The sequence below is a fragment of the Diadema setosum genome, chromosome 8, assembly GCF_964275005.1.
Source record: "Diadema setosum chromosome 8, eeDiaSeto1, whole genome shotgun sequence".
Classification (NCBI taxonomy): domain Eukaryota; kingdom Metazoa; phylum Echinodermata; class Echinoidea; order Diadematoida; family Diadematidae; genus Diadema; species Diadema setosum.
The window spans coordinates 1,410,119-1,422,518 of record NC_092692.1 but is presented as its reverse complement, the minus strand read 5'-3'; the positions used below and the strand labels follow the sequence as shown (position 1 = coordinate 1,422,518).

General features: G+C 39.3%; 1 protein-coding gene across 2 annotated transcripts in view; it reads left to right on the top strand.

Annotated features, from left to right (window-relative positions):
- Positions 1-12,400, top strand: part of LOC140231483 (protein HID1-like) — a 77,030-nt gene that overhangs the window by 19,396 nt on the left and 45,234 nt on the right. For both annotated transcript variants that reach the window (XR_011901442.1, XM_072311615.1), the window contains exons 9-16: positions 344-518; positions 1,016-1,167; positions 2,459-2,537; positions 3,659-3,823; positions 4,691-4,918; positions 5,674-5,831; positions 6,786-6,983; positions 7,573-7,664. Coding sequence is in view for 1 of the 2 variants with exons in the window: in XM_072311615.1 (XP_072167716.1) it covers positions 344-518; positions 1,016-1,167; positions 2,459-2,537; positions 3,659-3,823; positions 4,691-4,918; positions 5,674-5,831; positions 6,786-6,983; positions 7,573-7,664 (1,247 nt within the window). In the remaining variant the exon portion in view is untranslated. The remainder of the gene's footprint in view (positions 1-343; positions 519-1,015; positions 1,168-2,458; positions 2,538-3,658; positions 3,824-4,690; positions 4,919-5,673; positions 5,832-6,785; positions 6,984-7,572; positions 7,665-12,400) is intronic.

Genomic DNA, 12,400 nt, shown 5'->3' with positions numbered 1-12,400 from the left:
ATTGGATGATTGAATGATTCTTTTCACTTGTATTATGCTTTTTAAAGACATCTGTGCAAATCACGGAACCAGCCCTGATTTAAGTAGATGAGCCAGTCGGTGATTGCAGCACAGTGAGATAGGGTTTTAGCCTTCATCAGAGAAGCTGTTACTTGTCGAACCCCTTCTTGTAAAATGAGAGCTACTGGCTGTGTGAAAAATTGCACATGTTCTAAACATCATCCTTTTCTATTCCCTTGTCTAGACTTACCTGCCAGGCTCTACAAAGAAAATTGCCTTCCATCAGGAGTTGTTGGTGCTTCACATGTTCTAATCTTTATCTTGTACAACCCCCTTTGTCTAGACTTACCTCCCAGGCTCTACAAAGAAAATTGCCTTCCATCAGGAGTTGTTGGTGCTGTTCTGGAAGATGTGTGACCACAACAAGAAGTTCCTCTTCTATGTACTCAAGAGCAGTGATGTGCTGGAGGTGCTAGTTCCCATTCTGTACCATCTCAACGATGCCAGAGCAGACCAGTGTGAGTATCTATGAGTGCTAACTAAAATGTGTCATTGGTTGGCATTTGAAAGAATTGACCTAGAGACAGCCATTGAATAGCAGTGATTAGGAACTTCAACCGGTTCTGTAGAATATGCGTTACTGGTATCTACAATTTAACCTGATGGTTGCTGTGGACTTAATAACCAAAGAGCAACTTGAATTGTAAATTGAATTGGTGGAAACATAGCTACAACTTCAGTGTTTCAGGAAGTGGAAAATTAAAGGAATCTGTGTGTAGTGCTGAAATATGCTATACGCTTAATCACATTTAGCTGAGTGAAGGAATGGAGCCAAGCATATTACCTACCAAAGTAAAACACTTCATTCGTTGTTGAACTTTTTCATCATTGCATCTTATAAACTGATTATCTCCATTACATTTCTTGTACATTGTACATTACGGTATTCACAGTTCTACTCATTTCATATCATGATTTTTTTCCTTTTCTCTTTTTTTTTTTTTTCTTTTTCCAGCCCGGGTTGGCCTGATGCACATTGGTGTATTTATCCTTCTGCTACTGAGTGGTGAAAGGAACTTTGGGGTTCGTCTGAACAAGCCCTATAGTGTGCGTGTCCCTATGGATATCCCTGTCTTTACTGGCACTCACGCAGACTTCCTCATCATAGTAAGTCAGTCTTTTCCAGTCATTGCCATCCCATGGCTGATGTGATTATCTTAGTCTCAAGTCCTCTTAGCATTGCTCCTTGGTAGTGTGGATTCACCTAGAAAGCTTAAAGGGATCGTATAGGTATGGTTGAGACCTAACTTCAGGTTTCTAACATTTTTTTGAGAGATAATGAGAATCTTCTTATGAAATATGAAAGAGCATGTAATTCCAAAAGGAATTCAACATGTATTTGAGGAAAATTGGTTTCGAAATGGCTGAGATTTCCAAAACAGGGCGATCCGAATAAAAGGTGGGACCCACCTTTTATTACGATCACTTTGTTTTACTTTGTTTTTGGATGTCTCAGCAACTTAATTCCAAAACTGATTTTCATCTATATGATAAACTTCGAATTCCTCTCAGAATGGTATGCTCTGTACCATTTCAATAGTGTTTTCTTGGTATCTCGCCAAAAAGTTGAGAGCCCAGTCCTCATCTCCACCAATACTATACCATCCCTTTACTGGGGCACTACATATTCTTTCTTGGGTATGCATGTGACCCTAAGAAGCACCTACCCACTTGTTGAGAGGCCTGCCCACTCCTTCAGGACCACATAGATACCCATGAAAGAATACATGGTGCACCGTTAAGCCTTCTACCACCTACGGCCACAGAGGCCTTCAAAGATTTCAATCACATATTTAGCTATGAGTCCAGTCTTTCAGGCAGAAATGAACTACATTGTGTTTACTGCTTGAGGTGAATATGCTTGTGCTGCCTCCTTACAGGTTGCAATTTTTGTACATTTTAAAGGATGAGGATCTCTGAATGTTGACACATTCTCCTCGTTTAAGAGCATCTATTCATTTTAAGTGTTGACATCATATGTCAATGATACATGTGTGCAGATAAATCAATTCCCATTGGGCTTCAAACCATCCCCAAAACCCTTTTATCAAGACTTGTAGTTTGCTTTTTGCATGTTGTAAAAGTAAGAGAAGGGCTCATCACAAAGACAAAGCATACACTTTATATTAAATATTTATTAGCCTGGTTGACACTTCCTGAAGAACTCCACCAATTTAAAGGGCTGGCAAAAATTAAGTGCTACTGAACACTACAGAAAAGTCAAATTGATTCACTCTAGACTGACATAAAACATAGATTTGCCCAATGACAGGCTACATAAGCATGAAGAGATGTATTATGTTTGTAGTTGTTTTTGGAGTTGTCATTATGCTGTACTAAAAAAGATTCAGTGATATCTAAGAGCAAGAATATTCTTTCTTCTGTCAAACCATTTCAGGTGTTTCACAAAATCATCACATCTGGTCACCAGAGATTGCAGCCTCTCTATGACTGTCTGCTTACTATCATTGTGAATGGTAAGTACACTGTAGGTGTGAATGGTGAGGAGGTGTGAATGGTAAGGAGGTATGAATGGGGCATATGTGTGAATGGTTTGAAGGTGTGAATGGCAAGTAGGTGTGAATGGTAATTAGGAGTGAGTGGTAAGTAAGTGTGAATGGTGAGTAGGTGTGATTCATACAGAAATATACATGTAATGAGATGACTAACTTGAAGCATGCATCTTTGTGTGAAACCATTTTACTGAACAGGAAATATCCAATTTCTTTTCCTTTGAATGAGATGTCACATTTGTTTAAAGTACATAAAGAGAACCATGAGCCAATTATCTATTCTGTTGTGTAGAGTAGTTTTTGCATTAGGTTACTTTCACATACCTCTTGTGAGATTCCATCATCATGTTCAATCAGCATTGGCTCCTTGTAAAGCATACTGAATGATTATCTGAGGATGTTTTAGGTTTAAAACCAGCTGTGAAAGTTCTTGAATACCAAATGTATTCATTAAATCAGTCAACAATATGTCAAGCACACAAAAGAGTTTATTTTGATATCAGTGCACATTGCTTTCCCCCATATATCTTACCAAAAGGGTTATACAGATCATAATTACCCTATTAAAGCAAAGTAACATTAAACCCATTCATAAATATGGTGGGTGCTTCTTGAGATAATCACACGTTCAGTCAATTTGTATCCATTCACAAGATTTAAATCAAACCATGTCATGTAACAGGAGATACATAGCAATCAAAACTCAGTTTGCCTAACAATAGTTGAGTGCAGAAATGGCCATGATATCTTTAATGACTAGCTAGTGCTCTCAACTTGAATGAAGTTGATGTCTTACTAGATAAACCACCTCATATTTCAAAACTAGTTTTGTTTGACTCCCACCTTTTATTCAAAGTCAAACTCTCAACACATTGCCATTAATGATATTGCAGTTATACTTAGCCGGTTGGTTCACTTGGCCATGACAAAGCAGTTGTTTCCCAAACAACAAAAATGTCTCAAACACTTCTAACATATGATATGAAAAAGATACTAGATATGATGATGATGAGTGTAATATCAATTTTAGGGATAAAAGTGACACATGTGACTGATCACACAACCTGTTTGACTCTTGTTTCCAGTGTCCCCCTACTTGAAGAGCCTATCCATGGTATCAGCCAACAAGCTGCTTCATCTCCTGGAGGCATTCTCCACTCCATGGTTTCTCTTCTCCAGCCCCTCCAATCATCACCTGGTCTTTTTCCTCCTGGAGATCTTTAACAACATCATCCAGTACCAGTTTGATGGTGAGTGCATCGTAGAGTCTCCAAGCTGCTGCATCATAGAGTCTTAGCTTAGGTTATGGCATTGTTTTTTGTTTGTTTGTTTGTTTGGGTTGGTTTTTTTTTTTTGGGGGGGGGGTTACTGCATCATAGAATCTTATTGTGCTGCATCTCTGATGTTCCTTCACTGACTCAATGTGTTTATTTATGAATAAAATTAGTTTTCAGTGACTTTTGTCATCTCTTGGTATGGAATGAACAAGGCGACAGGAATTTCAAAATGGCGACTGAACAGGACCAAAATGATGAAAAAGAAAACATGAGAGCAATATGTATAAAAATATGGGTATGTGTGTATCACATACTATGAATTCTGCAGATTTTTTTTTTCTGGTGTAAGAAACAAATAATGAATACAAGTCAAAATGTTATGTTCTTCTGATATAAGAGAAACTGTCCTGATTGTACTATTTTACCTTGTTTTGGGTTATTTGTTTGTTTGTTTGCTAATAAAAAAAAAAGAAAAAAAAGAGGAGTAAGGAGATGATTTCTATGCTGCTGATACAGCACGCTCCTTGAGAGCTGGGTGTGTCAGGTACAGAGAGAGGCCCCAGTGGTTGTTAATATACTCCATTCATAGCTTGTCTCTGTGTTGACGAATGTATAGGTTTTATGGCTGGACCCTAGTTTGTCACTCATGTCAACACCTTGTGCATGTCCAGATGAGCATTTGATATAGTAACATTCACTGCTCTGCCAGGAAAGACATCAGATCCATCAGAATGCCTGCTACTTTGTATGTTGTGTGAATGTGATGATAGCAGTCACATTGTAAACTTTTGATGGAGTGATTTTTTTAAAGCCACACCTGTTGTGCATCTCTGTTGCTAGGCAACTCCAACCTGGTGTACACCATCATCCGGAAACGTACTGTGTTCCACCAACTGGCAAACCTCCCATCAGACCACGTCTCAATCTCCAAGGCTCTAGCCAAGAGGAGCAAGAAGCTGAACCCCACCCCCAGTGCTGACTTCCCTGAGGCTGCCACCATGGAGGGCGCTATGCAGGCGGCTGATGCCGAGCCAGGCACGCTGAAGGCTACCCTTCTTGCCACTCCAGGTAACTCACCTGTTTGACCTTTGAACCTACAAAATACCGCAAGGAGAGATATGCCAGTGACTAGACCTCTTCATATCACACTTTATAACAGTTTGTCATGTTAGGTCTGTGTTGGTGAGATTGAAACTTTGAACTTGTTTTCTGATAGTCTTGGATAGTGATCATGTCTTTGCATATTTCAAAGTTGGCTCCAGCTCACATGATCAGTTGAATACCCAGCTTTATTTGCAGTAGCCTGAATTTGGACAAACAAAAACTCAAAAGCAAAACAGGGAAGTAATAGTGATTAACTCTTCAAAGCATGCTGTGTTGTGCCATGTAAATTGCATTGTGATCACATATTCCATGTTGCAGGCAGAGATTGATATGAAATCTAACAGCTTCCTACAAAATGCTTCGTATGTCCTTATAATGCACATGGTTACACCTAATGATTGATGTTATTATAAACTGAATCATTTTCATGTAGACTGTGATACTATATGATAGTGGAATTATTCATCATTACTTGTTTGATACTAGCCTTTAGTCTAGGCGGAGGGTGCGGCTATTTGTCTTTACTGTTACGCTAAACGTTGGATACGGCGAGACTATTGTCTTTCCTAAGCGATATCTCTTATGTGGTGAGACTACGAATAGTGGATGAATGCGAAGCATCCACTGTTTGTTGTGCTTTCATGAACTGTTCGTTCATGAAAGTTGTTGAAGCTCTTTGATAGATTTTGTGAAATGATCTTCTCCTGTCTCCCTGCCAGGTGTATCCATGATGACAGAAACATCCAAAGTGATGCCTGGCGAGGCAGCAGCAGCAGCAGCAGCCAGTGTGGAGCATTCCAGTGGAGAGAACAGGGCGGGGCCCAGTGGAGAGAACAGGGCGGGGTCCGGTGGAGGAGGAGACAACGCAGCTCAGAATGTAAGCCAGGCTGCCACCTCAGCTGTATGATTTAACTCTTACTATGCTGTGTTGCCAGATTAAAAACATGATTGAGAATTTTCTCAGCCAATAGATAGACCATCTCTGTAATGTGTTGAAATTCATGTATGTTTCTTTTTCTGCAGCCTAGTATCAAATTATCTTATACTCCTACTCCCTCCAATGAAGTTTCTTAAGAATTCACTTTGCATTGTCAGTTGTTGCTACATAGGGCAAGCTGCTTACAAGCTTTGCAGTTGTTATGGCAATCTTCTGTGAACAAAGCATGTATAAAATTTGAATACATGACAGAAATGGTCAGTTAGCACAGATGTCTTGGAATTAATTCAGTGAATAGAGATCATAAGGTCCCCTTTATCCTCTCATAATGGCCCACCTACCTGTTGGACTGTGGCACATTGCTATACTTGAGTGAGCATGCTGATTTTATAACTAGGTTATCAAGTTTGGAGAAACTACTGAATGCCGATGAAAAAACTTGGCAGATTAACCCAAGTGCCTGATTGCATAAGGGATAATGCAGTAAATATCTTGGCCTATTATGGCATATTATCAATGGTACACAGCAATAAAAGGTCATCTAATTTAAAGTCCTCAATACAGCTGTCATTTTCTATCCTGTGTCCTTCAGTCAAAAATACTGTAAAATGAGGAATGTTCACATGCATTTTTATTTCGCGAATTTCACAAGAGCCAAGATCCACGAAATTAGAATGCACCTGAAAGTTTTTGTCTACACTATATGCATTGAAAGGCAGGGGCAATTCGTGAAAATTTCATGCCGCCAAAATAGCTTGCTTTACAGTGTAAATTTTCTGAGATAGTACTATTTTCCTTTGAAGGATAATGTTGTTGTTACAGTGATTCCTTCCTTGGTGTTTTGATAGACTGTACTCCGTGAAGTACATTTCGATGTCTCTCTTTCATATCTAGCTTCAGGCTGCAGTGTCCCCACACAGTGACACAGAAAGCCATTCCTCCGAGTCTGGCAGATTACCACAGGATGGCCAACAAGCGAGGGCAGGCTCCGGTAGGGAGGAATACAGACCGTCACAGCTGCAGAGAACTGGATCCACGTCCTCGAGTGCTGCTGCTAGCATGTCTGGGGAGTGGAGGCCAACACCAGAATGGGTAGGGGGAAAAAAATGTACCTGAGAAATTTGCTACCAAATTCTTTGTGAGCTAATCTGAAGTGTGTGGGACTTTACATACAATCTTGGTGTTGTATTTAGATGTGTTATCAGACAATGATGATTTTGAGTCATTTTCTTTCTATGCCACACTGTATCAGGGACCAGATCTTTCAATGATTAGGACATGTTATCAGTATTCTGTTTATTTATAGGGTTAGTGTATAAAAATAACTTGAAGCTAACTCTAATGTGATATCTCACTTTTGGACCATGTGCTAAAGATGTTAATAATCTTGGTGTCCAAACATAGATTGTTAGGCTACTGTGAAACGTGTGCATGAAACTTTTGCCAATTTAGCAAGGAGCCAAGACTCTTGAAAGTAAAATGCATGCCAAAGTTCCTGTCTACACAATACATTGAATGCCAGTGGCAATTAGTGAAAGTTTCATGCTGCGCAAAGGGCTGTCGGCTCCAATTAACAAAAGTTTCATGCAGCGTATGTTTTTGGTTTTACAGTATGTAAATAGGAAGTAAGATAGCTGTCCCTATGGTGAGATTCCTAGTACCTTTGTTTCCATAACAACAGGTGCAGTCATGGAAACAGAAGCTTCCGCTGCAGACGATCATGAGATTGCTTCAGGTGCTGGTGCCACAGGTGGAGAAAATCTGCATTGACAAGTGAGTTCAAAGGTCAAATAGAAGAAATCCTCCTTGACCAGTCTTGATGGTCACTCATGTCCTGTCACTCCATCCTCAGAAGTCTCCTACTTAAAGTTCAGAAAAAGACTCCTTTGTTATTAAAGGGATCGTATAGTTTTGGTTGAGACCTAATTTCAGGTTTCTAACATTTTTTGATGAGATAATGAGAAACGTCTTATGAAATATGAAAGAGCTTGTAATTCCATGAGGAATTCAACGTTTATTTGATGAAAATTGGTTTTGAAATGGCTGAGATATCCAAAACAGAGCGATTCTGATAAAGTGTGGGACCCACATTTTATTATGATCGCTTTGTTTTACTTTGTTTTTGGATGTTTCAGTCATTCCAAACCCGATTTTCATCAAATAAATTTGATTTTGAATTAAATCTAAATTCCTCTTAAAATGGTACGCTCTGTACTATTTCATAAATGTTTTCTCGGTATCTTGCAAAAACTTAAAAGCCAAATTCTCATCTCCACCAATACTGTACCATCCCTTTAACCAAATAGGAGTCAGTGATTCTAGCAGTCTTTTTCTCAAGTCACTACACTCCACCCATCCAGTACTCAGCACAGGTTCTGGCCTTGTTTATTGAGGGCATCCAGGTCATTTTGTGTAATCTGTTCAGGTAGGAGGAGGCAGACCAGATGTCCCGTCCATTTCTCTCTGCAAGCACAGGCAGTTGGGGCACCCTCCTATCCCCATTAATACATCAGGGCCCTGCAATGTCCTGTCTTTGACTATACCAGCGTGGATCATTTTGTGTCGTTTTGGCCACTCTTTTTTTTTTTTCCTTCTTTTCTGACTATCACAGACTGCATATTCGGCGCTTTTGATGCCTTTTCTGAAATACAACTAGTAACTGGGTCTAGTGGAGATTGCTGACTTATTTCCCACTTACTGCCTGTTTGCTGTCTAGTGTTATGCAGTCAGTAGCCTGTCATGCTAATATATCAGAGTTAAAGTTTTGTTTCATGTACTCACAAAATACTGACCTATGGCTGTGTTTCTGTATTTTTGTTATTGCTGTCTTCTTAGTGGCATACTGTAAAATTTTATTCACACTTTACTTTATTGCAGAGAATAGCAAAGAAACCTCCTCTACAGCTAGCTTCTACTCACCTTGTTTGGCTCAATGTTTCTGTCTCGTTTTTTCATACAGCCTTAATGGCTCAAAAACATGATTTTGTGTACAAAGTCTATGCAAAAAGAGTTTTCTCACCTTATTTAAAAAGATATTATTTTCACTTTCAAAGGCTGAAATCAATCAATTTCAGCATAATTATGCTTGAAATAGGTTCTGTAATGAATTTTGTGGAAAAAACATGAAAAAAAACAAAAGGTCGAAAAACAACGAAATACATAAGAAATTCATAAAACAATAGAATACATAAGAAATTAACTTTGATACCAGATTTTTTTTTGAAGTACATTGTTAGGAATGCTACAAGGAATTATGCCACCAAAAATTAGGATGCCATTAGCTTTATTTTCTGAATTAGAGCAAAATGTATGATTTCATGTATATAAATTAATATAAAATATAAGAAATGAAAAATTCAATTTTTCCTTTTATAGTTTGGTAGATTACGCGACAAGTAATATGTATGTGCCAATTTTCAGGGTGATTGCGCGATGGATGGCCGAGATCTCCGTGGGAAGGGGGGGGGGTTGAATCAACCCTCCCCCTGGCCACAGAACAAGCCAAAAAGCCCGGCCTGGTTAGGGTTAAGGTTTTCTCAAGAAAAAAGATATTTAATAATCACTGCTCTTTCCTTCTGTGCAGTTGTGCATTTGCAAATTTGACCTCTATTCGACTACTGTATTGCTCTTTGTAAAGTACTGCAACGTAAAAGCAAAAACACCTTTGTACAATGTACATCTGGTACCAGGAATATGCACTCCATGCCCAGAATTGAGTGCCATCAGAGGTTAAATGTTAAAAAGTTAACAAGGTTAAAGGTTAGAGGTGTGAATGCAAATTGCGAGTCCCTTCATTTTGTCTCTCTTTGTTATTGCTGTAATGTTTGAGTTGTTATGATGGTGTGTTGTCAGTGCCCTGCATATAATAATAATAATAATACATTTATAAAGTGCATAATAAGCACAAGCAGATGCATATGCATCTACCTTGTATTAAGACAGTCACATTTACCTATTACTCACACATGTTTATTGATAGAAAGATACATAGAATGATCGATGGATAGATAGATAGATAGATAGATAGAAAGATAGACATAGGTGTATCTAGGTACCGTGTACCTTGTAGTAGTTATCCCTGAAGACCTTCGCTAGGAAGGGTAACTCAGGGCTGACGAGAGTGGTAGCACCAGTTTATTTTGCTTTATGAGAGCTTTGATTTTTATGCCTCCGCCACGAAGTGGTGCCGGAGGCATTATGTTTTCGGGTCGTCCGTCCGTCCGTCCGTAATGAATTTTGTGGACAAGGTAACTATCAAAACCTGTTGAGGTATCCTAATGAAACTTGGCATGTAATAAAATGTGTGTTAGGGGGTGAAGTTGTGCCTATCAACTTTTGGGTGCACATGCTCAAGGTCAAAGGTCAAAAGGTCATGGTCAAATACATAAAATTTCACTATTTCCACCATATCTATTGAATGCCTGAGATATTTTCTTGAAACTTAGTGTATACATGTATTACCCAATTAAGATTCTCTGGTGAAAGTTTGCGTCATGAAGTCAAAGGTCAAAGGTCAAAAGGTCAGGGTCAAATACATGAAATTTTACTATTTTCGCCATATCTATTGAATGCCTGAAGATATTTTCTTGAAACTTAGTGTATACGTGTATTACCCAATAAAGATTCTCTGGTGAAAGTTTGGGTCATGAGGTCAAAGTTCAAAGGTCAAAAGGTCAAGTAAAAATATCAAAACTTCTTTTTTTTTCTCTCTGCCTTAGAAAATTGTTCAAGGTATCTTCATGGAACATAGTATATACATGTACTGACTGGAAGTGATTATCTAGAGAATGTAGGGTTCATGGGGTCAAAGGTCAGGGGTCAAAGGTCAAGTGCAACACTTCAAAATTTTACTATTTCCCTCATATTTATGCAATGCCAGCAGGGTTATTTTTTTACACTTGGTGTATGCATGTGTAACCTAATAGAAATTCTCTGGAAAGTTTTTTTTTCTTCTTTTTTTGCCTCAAAGGTCAAAAGGTCAAAGATCAAGTGAAAGTGCTGAACTAACTTTTTCCTCCATATCTCGAAGTGGCTCAAGTTATCTTGATACTTAGTACATATTATGCATGTTCTACCTGAAAGTGATTATCTTATGAATTTTAGGGTCAAGGGCCAGATGAAAATGGTAACAATTTACTATTCAATTCAGAAATTGCACTTTTTCTCCACACCTGTACCTTGAAAATTACTCAATGCCTAAATGTATGAATGGGTCAAAGTCAAGTTAAAGTCCTTAAATCCCTAGATACATGCTCTCCTATTCATCCAATTAAACCTAGGTCAAGGAAGGTGAACATTCAACACATTTGTGACAAACTTGTCATTTCAATATTTTTGCCAATTTTGTGAAAATGTAATCACACATTGTCCACATGTACTATCTAGACCTATTGGGAAAATCATGCATTATGGCGGAGGCATACCAGTCGCCAAAGCGACATTTCTAGTTTAGTTTGGTTCTGAAGACTTCTGTACTCTTGGATAATATTATTTCTTTTGGGAGGTCATTCCAGAGGGAAATTACGTCTGGGAAGAATGAGTTTGCTAGCTGGCTTGTAGAGATGAAGGTCGATACGGCGTCGTACTGCTCGTCGTGTGTCCGCCGTAGCCTGGTTACTTTCTTTGAGGCGTATTTGTGGAGATCTAGGTCAAGTTCACCATGGATGAGCTTGTAAAAGCTGATGAGGCATAGATGTTGTCTTCTATCCTCCAGGGGGATCCAGCCAAGTGTGTTCATCATATTAGTGACACTAGACTCTCTAGAGAAGTCTCCTGTCATGAATCGAGCTGCACGCCTCTGTACCATTTCGAGTGATTTGGTGTTCTTGGCGGTGCCCGGATGCCATGCTATGGATCCGTACTCAAGATGAGGTCTTACTAAGGTGTGGTAGAGTCGTTCTTTAACTGTTCTGGAGCAGTGGTGGAAGTTCCTTCTTATGAAGTTTAAGGCCCTTGTACCCTTATTGATGGAGTGTTGGGTCTGTTTATCCCATTTCAGGTTGTTTTCTATGTAGATCCCTAAGTACTGGTGACTGTTGACTTCTTGGAGGTGTTAACCAAGGAATGTGTACTTGGTATGCCCTGTGTCGCATTTTCTAGAAATTCCCATAATGGAGCATTTCATTGCATTGAATTAGTTACCTGGATAGATAGATATATAAGTAGGAAGAGTTTTCTACACTCAGTACAACCCCTGTATGGCAATCCCCAGAGCTGCAGGATAGAAGCCTGGTCAAAACATCTACAGGAGAAACCCCATAACCTCTCTTTTGAGCCAAAGGAATCCCTCCCAACAGGTGCCAGTGAGCCATGGCAAAATTGGCGCTGCCTGAATCGCCTTAGAACCGGAGTTGGGAGATGCAAAGCCCTGATGCAGAAATGGGGATACAACCATGATGGATCCACAGAATGCGACTGCGGGGAGGCTCCCCAGACAATGGAACACCTACTAAACTGCACCCTGCTACCACAACCCTGTACATCACATGATCTCCACGATTACACCCCAT